This window comes from Microchirus variegatus, assembly GCF_963457635.1.
Source record: "Microchirus variegatus genome assembly, chromosome: 13".
NCBI classification, from domain to species: domain Eukaryota; kingdom Metazoa; phylum Chordata; class Actinopteri; order Pleuronectiformes; family Soleidae; genus Microchirus; species Microchirus variegatus.
Window position 1 is genome coordinate 24014646 of NC_139814.1, and position 15528 is coordinate 24030173.

Consider the following 15528-nt stretch of genomic DNA (forward strand, 5'->3'; position numbering starts at 1 on the left):
TATTTTGCAATATCGGGACAATATTATGACTAGAATATCGCGATAAGATCATATCGTGACTTCAATATGGTGATAATATCGTATCTGGTGTCTCTGGCGATTCCCACCCCAAGTGTATGCTAATTACCATGCTAGCCCAACAAAAGTTCAACTGCTAATTAGCTGTATTTATTATTTAAATATTTAAATAATAAAGTTTTAAGTTTTTATGTCTCGGGAAAGTGAGTGTGTTTGTACAACAGTGTAAATATTACCTGTGTGTAGTAGTAGGAAGACGCCACTGGAGGTCAGTTTAAGCTAGCTGAGCATCTTCGATGCGGGTTCCCAAATTCCTCTCACAGCTTCATTAAACCTTGTAAATTACAATTTATTTACTGTTGGCGTAAAGTTAGCATACACTGGCTTTAAGGTGAACTTCTCCTACTACATTATATGTACATTACAACAATAATACCAAAAATAAAACCCGAAAAAAAGTGCGACGACGTACTAGCCCTTGGACCCACCTGCTGCCAGACGTTAGCAGCACACCCTCAGGTTGCTGCTGCCTTCAAGTGCTGTGGGACATTACCGCACTTCGAATTTCTAAAGACGCACAACACGACACAGCCTCGTACACTGATAACACTCCGTTCATGTTTGTCTCATATAATCTTAGACACGTACTATCGGTGCATATTTTGTGCAGTAATATGTACGTTATTCGCTTTAATTTGACTACAGTTGTACATGTCATTCTTTTACGGGGGGGACTTGAACGCATCAAAGTAAATTAATTTTCTCACACGGTCGCGAGACAACGACACACACACACACACACATCATGCGTAGGATGGCTGAGGAGATTCAACCTGTCGGAGAACAACAGAGGTGAGCTAAACTAAACTAAACCAAACTAAACTAAACTCTTTATTCTAACTTTATACCTGCACTAGTTGTGTAACTATGACGTGTTTGCGGTCACTTCTGCGGTACACAGCTTTTCTTGAACTTGAATTGACCCCAGGAAAAGCCCACACGAGTCCCGAGCCAATAATGTGTCATTCTAATGTGCCTTTATGGTAATAAATATGATATTTATGTTGATATAACTGTCTCGTGAAGTATGCCGAATTTAGCAGCGTGTCCAAGTGATTTATTTCAGCTCCTAAAAAATCATTTACAAAGTAAACGTCTTTTGCTGAGGATCATTCAACCTTAAAATGTTAATTTTTTTCAACGGGATTAAACGGGTTAGGATTTTTGCGTCTCGTTATTCTAGACGGATTCCTAGAAGTAGTGTAAAGGTTGTGGGGACTGTATTGATTGTAGACGAGCAGCACTGATAATAACAGCAGTGTCATGTGGTCAAAGTCTGATTGCATGTGCTTTGTTTTCTCTTTCTGGATCCTAACAGCTCCTGGATATTAAGTTGGCTTCCATCATGGTGTCCCACGTCTCCTTCTCTGCTGAAAGATGCAGAGGAAAAAATGCTGAAGAGTAAGTAAAGAGTAAAGATCAGGGTTTTTTTTGTCAGGTTTTAAGTGTTTATAATCACTCACTCACTCAATCAAATGTTGTTTGTGTGGCCTTTATCCATAATTAACTAGTGGGGACAACTAGTAACACAACCAAAACATCAGGGGCGAGGAGTCACATGTGACTTTTCCTGGCCCAGAAAAAGGAATAACACGCTCCTGTTTTTGTTGGCTCGTCCTTATCAGTGTCACAATATTTATTTGCAGGGAGTTTTTTGCCAAGATCTTGCATTTGTGATGGTAGAGTTGAAGGTGCATTATGTAATAAATGTAAAGCAACTGGCCGTAAACTCCTCCTAATATGTCACAGCGACTCAGGAATAATGTTCATATAACAAACTGAACTCACCAACAACAACAGTACAGACAAAATATTTGCATTAGAAAAAACATTTTGCAGACTGCAAATCATGTTTGTGTTTTGAAATCATGTTTTGGTAATGTGGCGCCCAGAGGCGATTCTAGAGTCTGTAGGGGCCCTAGGCAAAAATTCCCAGGGGGCCCTTCCTTCCAACCAGTGTTCATCACCATTACGTTTCAAATAATCTGACACCAACGGAAAATTAATGACTTCAAAATAAATAAAAAAATTCAAAATGAATGAAATAACATGGAAAAACCTTGTAATTAAAAAGTATGTGAAAATATACATGTAATGAACAATAAAATACTGTAAATGGCTTTTAAAAAACTATATAAACGTAGTTAAAAAAAAAGAACCCACACTATAAAACAATATACATATATAGAACAATAAAATACTGTAAATAACTGAAAAAAACATAAACTGAGTAAAAAAGATATGCATAACTTCACAGAGGTTAAAGTGAGGTGGGGCCCCTTTAGGGAGGTTTCCTACTGAGATGTCATTGCAAATCGCCTATTGTTTTTTAAGGGGGACGGGGAGGCGGCTGCTCACTGCACATTTCAGTAAAAACAGCCCTCAGGCTCCAAGTGTCGGGGGCCCCCTATCGGCTCGGGGGCCCCAAGCAGTTGCCTGCCTTGCCTGTTCACAAGCTGCGCCTCTGGTGGCGCCACCTACCGCCGTCTACCAATCATTGCGGTCAGTGGAGTCTCAGCTGCCCGAGCGACCACGGGTTGCCAGTTACGTCTGAGCTACAGTGGCGGAGAAAACGAAACCCTAAAAGACCTCGGTGTTTTGAATTTGAGTGTAAGTGTAACCGTTTTTGGCCACATTCTTACATATGGTGCCTTTAAGCCACTGTTTATCCTCCACATGGTGCCAGCTGACACAGGGCAAAAGGCAGGGTCACACCCTGGACAGGTCACTGGTCCATCACAGGGACAGTCCACTCTCACACTCACACCTAAAGTGTCCTATTTGCCTAATCTGCATGTTTTTGGATAGTGGGAGGAAACCGGAGAACGTGGTGAAAACACAACTGGATGAGTTCCTCTGTAATTCTTCCCTCCTTCTCTGTCCTCTACTGCAGGCGTGAAGCAGCCTTTCTCCAGGCAGCACGTCCGGATATCCAAGGATAACTATCTGTGGACCGTGGCATTCTCAACTCACCTCGAGCCTCGCGTCGTCCACGCCTCCAGACCTCCGTTGGTTCTCCTGCATGGCGTTGGGGGTGGACTTGGACTGTGGGCCCAGAACCTGGACTGTCTCTCCAGCAGCGGCCCGGTCTACGCTCTGGACCTGCTGGGCTTTGGCAGGAGCAGCCGACCCCAGTTCAGCGGCGACGCCGAGCAAGCCGAGGAGCAGTTCGTCGCCGCCCTGGACGAGTGGAGGGAAAAGGTGGGTCTGGAGGACATGGTTCTGCTGGGACACAACCTCGGAGGATACCTGGCTGCCGCCTACACGCTCAAACACCCACACAGGTGAGGGAGGGTTAGAAATGACTGTGACTTTGACATGTAAACAAAGGTCTGTTACGCTCTAACCAAACGTGAGTTGGTTTAATGTGTAACAGGGTAAAAAGTCTGCTGCTGGTGGAGCCGTGGGGTTTCCCCGCACGACCAGAGAACCCGAACCACAACTCCATCCCGGTGTGGATCAGAGCCATCGGGGCGGTCATGAGTCCTTTCAACCCTCTGGCCGGACTCAGACTGGCTGGACCTCTAGGTCAACACACACACACACGCACACACACAAATATATACAGATTAAAACGTTTTTTTTCCCGGTTTTAAAGGTGCCATATGTAAAAATGTGGCCAAAAACGGTTACTACATTTAAATTCAAAACACACCGAGGTCTTTTAGGTTTCATTTTCTGACGTAACTGGCGACCTGTGGTTGCTCGGCAGCTGAGACACTACTGACTGCAACGATTGGTAGACGGCGGTAGGTGGCGCCACATGCCAAAACATGATTTCAAAACATAAACATGATTTGCAGTCTGCAAAATATTCTTTTTTAATGCAAATACTTTGTCTGTACTGTTGTTGTTGGTGAGTTCAGTTTGTTATATGAACATTATTCCTGAGTCTCTGTGACATATTAGGAGGATTTTATGACCAGTTGATTTAGATTTATTACATAATGCACCTTTAAGATACAAAATATATACATAATACATACATAATATTTATTTACTCTTTTTCTACACTTTATCCATGGAAAAAAACATTGCAGATCTATATGTATATATATATATGTATATATATATACATATATATATATATACTAGAGCACTGATATGGCGTCATTCTCTTGTAAGTTTACACATTTTTGTTCCCAGAAACTGCTTATACATCATTCTTTGATGTTATATCAAATATAATGTTATATCAGGTATATAATATTTTTTATTGATTTAAACATTATTATTTTAGTTCAAATAAACAAAAAGTGCACTGCGCGCGATTATTTAATATGTGCAGTTTTGTGCATCATTTGTTATCATTTCACAAAGAAACAACAAACTGACGTTAGCGAATAATGAGCTGCTCAGTACACTCTTAGAAATAAGGGTTCCTAAAGGGTTCTTCTGCAAGGGCTGAGGTTCTACCCGGAACCATTTGCTTCTGAAAAACCCTTTCCCAGAAGAAAGGGTTTTTCAAGGGTTCTTGGTAACACTAATGGTTCCAGTAAGAACCATTTTGATCAAGAGAACCCTTTAAAACCCCTTTCCTGAATAAAGGGTTTTAAAAGGGTTCTTGGTAACACTATAAAAAGGTTCTACCTGGAGCCAAAAAGGGTTCTCATATGAGGACAAGCCGAAGAACCTTATATGGTTCTACTTAGCACTTTTATTTCTAAGAGTGTAGCAGCAGAAATGTATTTTTGATTCTTCATTTCCACTCTGGAGATTTCTGATCTTCTAAAAGAACACAAAATTACTCTGAGCTGGTTTTTCTTCAGTGTCACATGTCTTTAGCTTTGGTCTAACGTGTGCTCAACCATGACAACTAATAGCACACTGACCTTTAACCCTCCTCATGTCAGGAGCATTTATGAGCTTGTTCTTTTTGTCTGACGTGTTTCCTAACGTCCTTTCTCAGGTCCGACTCTGGTCCAGATGATCAGGTCTGACTTTAAGCAGAAATACTCCTCTGTGTTTGACGACAACACCGTGTCCGACTACATCTACCATCTGAACGCACAAACGCCGAGGTGAAGAGGGTCTACTCGTCTATATCACCCACAGATGTTGTTGTTTCCTTCTGTGTAAATACTCTATTTACATCACTGTTACGACACGTGTGTGTGTGTTTTCTAGTGGAGAAACAGCCTTCAAGAACATGACCATTCCCTACGGCTGGGCCAAGAGGCCGATGCTGGACAGATTCGGACAGATCCGGGCCGACGTTCCTGTTTTCTTCATCTACGGATCGCGCTCCAGCATCGACTGCAACTCCGGACACGCCCTCATGGGAATGAGACCTGACGTGGAGATTATCGTAGGTCCTTTGCTTTTGCACGCTTGTTTTAGCCTCCACAGAAACTATGAATGCAGGGAGGTGATTTCAAACAGTAGATGTGTCTGTGATTCCATTTCCGTCACAGATTCATCAGATGAAGATTAGATTAGATTAGACTGTATTGATTCCACATGGGGGGGATTTACTTATTTACTTGTTACTGCAACAAAAGGGTCAGGGGTCGACAGGTGACAAATACAATAGAATGAATATCAAAACACAAAATGGGAATAGAATAGAATAAAGTTAACATAAAAAAGCAGTTTTGAAATGTTATCCACTGGTTCAACGGTGTTGTATTTAATTCTACACGGACACAGTTGTCTAACAAAGTCTAACTTAATCAGAACTTAATCAAGTAGCTGAGTAAATGATCAGTTTTCTGTTAACTTCCTGTGGCACAAGGGTTATAAAATCCACTGCAAATTAAAGCGGACCTAGATCGGAAGTTCCAATTAACGCTGTTTTTTAGTGTGTATCTGCGTCATTACCTTGTTTAAGAAGCCCTGAAGGTTCTAAACAAACAGTTCAGCCACTGCTGAGAACGCTGTGTTTTATTGTAATCTCGGGCTCAGCGAGATCTCTGAAAAAACACGGTCCGGTTACGTAAAAACCGGTTCTCCTGAACAGCAGATCCTCCTGCTCCGGGCACTAGTCCGGGCACATCCGGTTGCGTACATTGAACCGCAGAAGAAGAAGAACGTCCGTTGTGGAGGTGTTTCACGAGCGACAGTGTCTTCTGACTCTGGGTCAAAGGTCGTCAAAGGGACTGCGGCGGGGAGTCGTGAAGAAGCTATTTTTAAACACTGTTAAAACAATGTTTTGATAATGAGTAGCAGTGCATCCATTGTTCCAGAGGGGGGAGCTGAGCTTCTGAGAGCTGGTGTGATGAATATGTCACTTCCGGGTACTGGCCAATCATAAGACTCTGTCTTCTGGGTGAGAGAGTTGAGTCTCAAATCTCACGGCTGGGAAACAGCGTCAGAAAAGAGGATTTCTATCGGCTCGTTTACAGCAACTAGGAGGTTTTTGACCATAAAAACAAGTTAATGTATGTAAGTAGACCTCCATAACTAACATATATGTGCGACAGGATCACTCTATGTGAGCTTTAAGACGAGGGTTAGGGTTGTCTGTTGTCTGTTGACAAAGACCTGTGTGATACAAAATGCATCACTTCCTGCTTTTCTGAGGGTAGATGACACTCTCCATGTCTGAGAACCACCACACTGGTCTTCATGTTCACCTTCTGCTCTCCTGTGTCCGTCTGTCAGGTGATCAGAGGAGCAGGACACTACGTTTTCGCGGACCAGCCCGAGGACTTTAACCAGGCCGTTCTTCAGATCCTCGCCAGAGCTGACGCGACCACTGAGGATGAGAAGATATGAGAACCTTCCTTCATCCACGAGACCAAACCCATCACCCATTCATTCATTCATTCACTAATTCATTCTTCATCATGCACTTTAGTCTTACCAGACAAATCCCTGACTCCTCATCCCACACTCCGAGGTTTGAGGTCAAAGTTAGACGATGCCGTGTGTCCTTTATCGTGTAAGTCATATTTATAAATACATGTTTACAGTGAATTCAGCGTTTTTGAAATAAAAGAAATGTGAATTCTGAGAATTTATTGAGCAGAGTCCAGTGAAAGTGCACAGAGTGTTCCTTCTCTGACCTGTCGCACACTCTCACAGATAGATATGAGGCAGATGGAAGTGGGGCAAAGGGCTGCTGTGGCTTTCACTATCTCATCATCAGAATCAACGACAAAATCTTTGACTACGCTGCCGCGAGTGTGTACGTGATGTACAGTACGATTTAACACGACCTCAGTGTCGCACAGGAACAACAAATAAACAACAGAAACAGGTCAAAGAAATGGAAAAACTACAAAATAAAAGTTTCTCGAGGTAAACGGTTCAGGCAATGGGCAAATACAGCAATGTTTGTGCAAGAGTTTTGAAAAATGGAAGGGGAACATTTGGATTAGATGAACATGAACGACATTGGTAACAACAAATAAGGGATTAACTAATCCAACTAACGAAATTGTGACGCATATGAGGGTAAAAATATGTTTAAAGGTTTAGAATCCTGCAGAAAGACTTCCTCTCTGTATTTTATTGGTTTAAAAATCGGAAAATCAGTTTTTTGCGTTATCGGCTCTAATATTCAAGGTGTTTCCCAGAGAAGAGATAAATGTGATAAATGACGTCATTTATCTTCAGAAATGTGCAGTTTACAGTGTTTTCTTAGCGCTGAGTCATGGTCTTGATACACAGAGGTGTACGTTTGCAGAATTGTGTGCAAAGTTCAATTTTGTGTGTGTGTGTGTGTTGTATCTGTGTTGTATCTGTGTAAAATCACTCCAGAGAACCAGAGACTCGGAACATCCAGCAGAGGGCAGCACAGCGACAGCATGCACTCATACACACCTCCAGTGAATCGCACACACAGGCCTCACATGCACATATGGAGTGGAGTGACCCACTCAGGAAGGAGACCTGGACAGTGATGCTTTAAGAGCAGCGCGACGCTCGCCTCTCTGATAACTCACAACTCTGCAGTGACAGAATAGGGTCACACTCAGGGGTGTGTGTGTGAGCGTGTGTGTGTGTGTGTGTGTGTGTGTGTTGGGCCCCAAAAATAGACCTTCTGTCTCAGGAAAGCATCAAGTTGAAGCATGAGTTTCACCACCTGCTTCTTCTCCGGGAGAAGGCGTCAAAGCTAAAGCCCCTTAATGTTTGTTGTTTTTGTTCTAAAAGTTATTTTATCTTTCTATAATATGTTATTGAAATCCTCCCTCACACCCTGAGAGTCATTAATAAATACAGTTCTACGAGGTGACGACACACGTGTGCTGGAAAAAACCATCGCAGCATCACAATTGTCTCATTCCCCTCAAACAACCATTGCAAAGTGTGGCATAATAAGCACTTTTTGTCTTCAAACTAGCGGTTTAACCAGGTGTTATGACGAGTCTCTTTATATCACACGTTCAAGTCTATTTATAGGGACGAAACTTGCCTTTCTGTGGTTTGTGGTGACACCGTGTGCTGCACACCAGATAAAGTAAAGGACAGAGTTGTCTCAGGAGCTCAAAAAGACAACCGTCAAAGGTAAAGTCTGAAGACCTGGCTCTATTTGTGCAGGGAACGATAAAAGCTCAAGACTCTTTAGGCGTCCTGGAGCAAATATGACCCAGTGTCCGAAAGCTCAGACTTGGTCCTGGTCCAGGGTTTCTCCAACGGGGGGATAAAGACCCAAACACAGCCAGCTTTGCTCATAACAAAGACTGGATCCTCTATGAGTCCTGATCTTCATGCTGTGGAACATGGTTCTTCAATCCTGGTCCTGGGGACCCACTGCCCTCCATATTTTAGAAGCTTCCTTGCTCCAACACACCTGATTCAAATGATCAGGCTTCTGCAGCGCTTGTTGATGAGCTAAACATTTGAATCAGGTGTGTTGGAGCCAGGAAGCATCTAAAATATACAGGGCAGTGGGTCCGCAGGACCAGGATTGAGGAACCCTTCTATAGAACATCTAAGGAAATTATGTGGAAAATGAAATCCAAACTAGAGTAAGCATCTCAGTCCTCGTGGAGAAGTTGGACCTCTGCTTTTTACATATCGTCGTTTTTACATATCGAAACTTCCGGGTTACTCAATCCTGGTCCAGTGGACCCACAACATCCTCCAAGTTTTAGATGTTTCACCTGCTCCAACACACCTGATTCTAATATTCAGCTCATCAACAAGCTCTGCAGAAGCCTGATAACGACCTGTTTATTTGAATCAGGTGTGTTGGGGAAGGTGAAACGTCTAAAACATGCAGGGGAGTGAGAACCGTGGTCCACTTGGAACCTTCTAGAACTAGAAGCAGAGTGGAGCCACTGAGCAGAGCCCAGATTGAAGAACATCATTGCCTTGGTCAGTAGCACTGAGAGAAGCATGACCCTAAAGAGGTAGAAGATGGATGGATGTTTTGATGGTGGGAGGAGGAGGAGGAGGTAGAGGGGAAAACAAACATGGTGAGAACATCCAGACTCAACACAGAAGATACCAGGGATGGACCAGTGTTCTATGAGGAACAGTGCCATCCATGGTGGACAAGACACCGTTCAAACCTCAGGAGGAGGTTCTCTCAGACTAGTTTTTGGCAGATGCAGACGTCTCCTCTGGAGTCACAGAGGTCGCTGAAGGTTTGTGAAGAAATAAGATGAAGGAGCTTCAGAAAAGAAGCTTGAGAGAGTTCCTCAGGGGTGAAGACGTACATGAAGACGTCCAGGACCAGGTTCTTCTCTTGGATAAGACGTACTCAAGAAAACTCTTTACAAACATCTGCTGAAGGTCAACATACAACATCGAAGTTTCTTCACTGACTGGAAAAGATGAAACCAAACTAAAGGCTGCAGTTTGGTGGACTTTGCAAGCAACGCCTCGCTCACCTCTGTCCGTCCCTGTCATCCCTGAGACATCAACCCCCCCGGCCCACCCCAACTGTCTCCTGGCAACAGGGTAACCACGGAGACGGGGCTCCTTTTTGGATCGGCGACATGCAGGAAGTAATGCTCTGGTTGGATGGATGGTGGGGGGGGGGGGGGGGGTAATTATGGGTTGTAGATGCCGGCTGGTGAGGAACAGTCAGCAGGAGGAGATCCATGTGCACACGCTTCATCTCCAGAGTCTGAAACCTGTGCACACAATGTGTCCAGGCCTGTGTCCACACACACACACACACACACACACACACTGCAGGCGCGTTCATTTTCTGTGTGTGTGTGTGTGTTTGTCACCCACGCAGTCACATGGGCAAATAATCATTTCATTAGGAAAAGTGAAGCAAGTGAGAAAAGTGGCAGCTTTTATACTGGGTTTGAAGTGAAAGCCTGAAATAACTGCACATGAACAGTGTGCACACACACACACACACACACACACACACACACACACACACACACACACACACACACACACACAGTGGCTCTGTGATCCATGTCCAATTGTGTGTCATAGATATGACTTTTGGTCCTAACACAGAGTTTTATGATCAAAGTCTAACAAATACCAAATTCATTCATTCATTCACACTATATATATATATATATATATATATATATCATCCTGACAGAGAATTCCTGCACAATTAAACTCCATTTTAACTTGACATTCAGACACTGAAATGACGTCGTTCATGCGTCACGCACGGATTCAGATCTCCTGAGTGACAGATGATATTTACATGATGTTTTTAACCCACGACGCTGACAAATGCACCGGAAAACACAACATTCAACACAATTCTCTCTTTCTTTCTTACACATGTAACATATGTAAAGGACTTTTTTTTTTTTTTTGGTATGAAGAAGGGACGGGAATCGGTATCAAAATAACTGAATCGATTGTTAACAGCTTCATACGTTCATAAATGCTCTAAAAATGATTGTATTTGACTAATATTGATATTGGTCATGGGCCACGCGGTTGGTGTAATGGTTTGCGCTCTTGCCTTTAACAGAAAGAAGACCTGGTTTGCTTGGTGCATGGGTTTTCTCCGGGTTCTCAGGGTTCTCCAGTTTCCTCCCACAGTCCAAATACATGCAGATTTGAGGTTTAGGTAAACTGCAAACTCTAAATTGACCGTATATATGTGTGAGTGGATGGTTGTTTGTCTCTATACACTCTTAGAAATAAGGGTTCCAAGGGTTTTTCAAGGGTTCTTGCTAACACTAATGGTTCCAGTAAGAACCATTTTGATCCGGAGAACCCTTTAATACCCCTTTCCTGAATAATGGGTTTTAAAAGGGTTCTTGGTGGAACCCTCCAAAAGGGTTCTCCTATGAGGACAAGCCGAAGAACCTTATATGGTTCTACTTAGCATTTTTATTTCTAAGAGTATATGATCTGTCCAGATAAAGCTGCAGAAAATGGATAGATGGTATATTTAAGTTTGTGATATTGGTATCATCCGTAGGCCTGTATTTACCTCTAAAAACAACAACAACAACAACAACAAAAAGGGAAAGTGAAAAGAGAGCATGTCATAATATGTATATATTGAATTATTTCAGTGTTTAGTTATGCAGCGTGAGCGCGTCTCCTCACCTCTCATGTGATTCCATTAGAGGCGTCAGAGTCTGATGATCACAGTGTTTCAGAGCCGTGTGACTGTGTCACAAAAGCCCTGACACATTCACAGCTCTGCCAGCTGCTGACTGAGAAAGCTGTTGATCATGTAATGGCTGAGGCTCCACTTCACTTCACTTCACTTCACTGACGCAATGACAGCCATCCAAAGAGACTTTTGAACAACAAGTCACTGCTGCAGACTGAATAATGCACTGATTCATAGGAAACCAGCAGCGCAGATATTGACACTATTGATCCTGCACAAACCAAAGCTGTGTCAATTTAAAGAATTCTTACAGCCGTTTTAGATTTAGCCGGGAATTTGAAAAACCTTGGCTGCATTTTAACTGAAATTACCCCCAAAAATTACAAGCTTTGACCCAAAGAAGTTACCTGCTACTCCCAACTAGCTAGCTTGTTGTTAGTTAGCCAAATGCTAGAGTATATAGCTAGCTAATATAGCTCCACTTTGTTAATTAGATTAACCCTTCTATCTATCTATCTATCTATCTATCTATCTATCTATCTATCTATCTATCTATCTATCTATCTATCTATCTATCTATCTATCTATCTATCTATCTATTCTAGTAGCTAGAAATCTAGCAAGAGAGCTAATAGCTAGCTTGTTGTTAGCTAGCTGCTACAGTATATAGCTAGCTAAGAGGTTGTCTTTTAACTATATCTATCTATCTATCTATCTATCTATCTATCTATCTATCTATCTATCTATCTATCTATCTATCTATCTATCTATCTATCTATCTATCTATCTATCTATCTATCTAAACATATGCACGTGATGTAAAATCTTTCATCTTTTCGGTCCATGATTCAAAGTTATGACACAATTTGACTCCTTATGTCATGTTTGTTTTCACTAATTATTTGAAAATGGGATTAAAACCTGCTCAGATTAGAATTATTTTATTTTCACCAACCTCAGTCTCTAGATTCTCCACTGAGGCCTCGTCTTTAAATCAGTGTCTAATCCCACTTATTAGAAGAGATTATACTTGTTTGACAAGTGGGTGGAGATTTTTTTGATCTCACCCTCAAGTCCTGATTTAGTTAAAAAAAAAATAAAAAAAAATGCCACAGGCTATAATCCATAATAATTTTTCTAATTATTTTTAATAGTTTTTTTTCTTTAATGGAAGCCGGAAGGTTTTGAATAAGTTCCAGCAGCAGATTCTCACTCAGTGTTTCAGATCATCACGACCGTGTTCAGACCTGCGCTAACGTCTCAACGCTCACAATCCGTCCTCGACGCGTCGTCAGGTGTGAGACGGGATTATCAAAGACGGGTGCCGCGCGAGCGCCCTGTGGGAATATTACACGACTCCTTATATGGACATCCTGAGGGTGTGTCACATGTTCAGGCTTTAAAAAAAATTATGATTGATTCATATGATTCGTTTTACATACGTTTAGTCGAGATGATAATTGTGCAGAAGTCACAAAATACGCCATGCTAGTTAGCCATGCTAACTGAACTGCGACGTATTTTACGAATTTCACAAATTAAATCCGATTTCAAACACTTCTTGCTCAGTTGTGTTTATATAGCTATATCTTATTAATAAATAAGATATAACTATATAATCAGGTTGGTCTGGAAAAAAAGGATATAAGACTCTATTTTGCACATTCTTATAGCCTCTGTATATACATTTTAATATAGTAATGGAGTTAATACTTACGGTTTGAAAATAGGAAGACTCTGATGTGTACGATGACACCCTCGGGAAAGAAAACCTTTCAATTATCCTCTGGTGTGATGTTCACATGTATTTTAAAATACTTTGTCTTCACTATCTCGTGAATCATTTTATAAAGCTGCAACTTTAAATCAAACTTGTGTCTGTGACTTTATGATTTTTCCCGTTTTTTGACATCTATAAATAACTACTGGGTGCAGTACCATAAAATGTTTGCAGGTGGCGCCACAGAGCAAAAAGTGTGTGAATCCACCAGGGTTGTACCAAATTGAGGATCTCTGTTAAAGTATAGCATGTTGACAACCTAAGGAAGTGATTTCAATGAAAACAAAGTGAGTCCTGGCAAAAATGTCCTCACTTCGTAAAAATGACCTCACTGTGTTGGTTAAAAACCCTCGCTGGTCCTCAGTCTGCCACAAGTACAAGAACACACACACACACACAGTCTGGCAGTCCTTGGGTTCACATTGTGTGCGAGAGAAAGACAAACAACAGCTTCAGTTGCAGTGTGAACGAGGCGGTGACGGCGAAATCAACACAAACAGAGCATCAGCACCAAGGTTAGAATAGATTTGACTTTTCAAAATGAGTTTGTTTTAATTAGTTTAGTGAGAACTAGTTTTTATTCTTTTGTAAATGCTTAGTTTTAGTTTAGTTTTCATTAGTTTTACTGTTATTTTTTGTGCGATATGGATCATTTGCCACGTGCAAGATTAAAAAAGGTGCTAAGACGACGTGCTGAGTCATGCTAGAGCTGTACAGTATAAAAGCGCTGCTAAAAAATGCTAATAATATGTTATGTCACATTAATTACATTGTAATTTCATTGCCTGGTGTTTCAAATACAAATATACATTGATAAATGTGTTCTTTTTTGATAATTATATATCAAAACAAACAAACTTTTATTTTGAAAGGGGTGAGCAATAACATCCTGGCTATTTTAAACTTGCAGCATTGTGATGGATTATCAGGATATAATTTAAATTAAGTTAAGTTTAGTTAATTTTATCCAAACTTTCTTCACTTTGACCGCTCCTGACCAGCCTAGAAGTTCACTTGGCCCCCAGGTCATTTTGAGTTTGAGGCCCCTGGTTTTAAAGGGTAAACAAACATCGTCATCGTCGTTTTTGTTGATATTCCCGCGACTTCCTGCGTGTTTGATTGACTGCGACTGAGGTCAGGTGCAGAATTGTGGGTTAAAATCGAGGCACAAACATCTTGTAGTGTTAGCGTTGTGTCGCTACTAGCTTAAGCCTGTGGGTCACATGACTCCCATCCCGCCCTGATCTGATTCCCTCCCAGCTGGCCTGATGTGGAACAGGAGTCCAGATGTTGCAGAGATTACAGCTCTGCTGCAGGACCACTGTATCACACACTCCACAGAAATAATCCCCATTATCGCCGATTGTTTCCTGTTTACAGAGATCACACAGATGGCACAAGCAGCAAACACTAAAACTCCATGTGAACATTCACTCATTATCTACTTGCCGCCACCGCTACCACCACCAAACACATGCTTCTGTTTGACACCAAAGCAGAACGCGTAACACACACACTTCAGAAGCGACAAAAGCCACTTGTCGATCACTGGAACTCCAGAGAGAGTCGGGAATCAAAGAGAACAATGCTGAACTGTACAAAACTTGTGTTAATCTCCTTAATTTAGCAAAGGAAATGTGGAAAATCTCAATATTTAACAGTGTATTTAGCTAAAACTCATGCAGGAAGTAGTGACCTCATTTTTTTAATATGCACTACCGTCCAAAAGTTTGGGGTCACTTAGAAATGTCCTTATTTTTGAAGGAAAAGCACTTCATTTTCAATAAGTATGACATTAAATGAATCAGAAATACACTCTATACGTTGTTAACGTCTGGTTTTTAATGTAATATATACATAGGTGTATAGAGGCCCACTTCCAGTGTTCTAATGGTACATTGTGTTTGCTATTAGCATTAGAAGGCTATTGGATGATTAGAAAACCCTCGAAAACCCTTGTGCAATGATGTTAGCAGAGCTGAAAACAGGTTTATTTTGAATAAAAATCATTATATTTAATCCTGTCCATGTCTTGACTGTATTTTCTATTCATTTTTCAACTCTTTTGATGAATAAAAGTCTGTCTTTTAATGGAAAACACACAAAATTGTGCAGGTGACCCCAAACTTTTGAAATGTAGTGTACGTCAAAACTCTTGATGTGCAAAAGGTTAACGCGGGTTAACGCACGACACGTTTCCATGACGACTGTCCGGAAAAAG

General features: G+C 41.5%; 1 protein-coding gene across 1 annotated transcript; it reads left to right on the forward strand.

Moving 5' to 3' along the window:
- Positions 1-823: 823 nt before the first annotated feature.
- On the forward strand, positions 824-6795 carry LOC310935663 (1-acylglycerol-3-phosphate O-acyltransferase ABHD5-like; the record flags this gene model as incomplete). The annotated part of the gene is made up of 7 exons (XM_083899597.1): positions 824-870; positions 1397-1479; positions 2972-3362; positions 3455-3606; positions 4988-5099; positions 5206-5386; positions 6682-6795. 7 exons carry the CDS (start codon positions 824-826, stop codon positions 6793-6795), a joined length of 1080 nt encoding a protein of 359 aa, XP_083755723.1.
- Positions 6796-15528: the final 8733 nt, after the last annotated feature.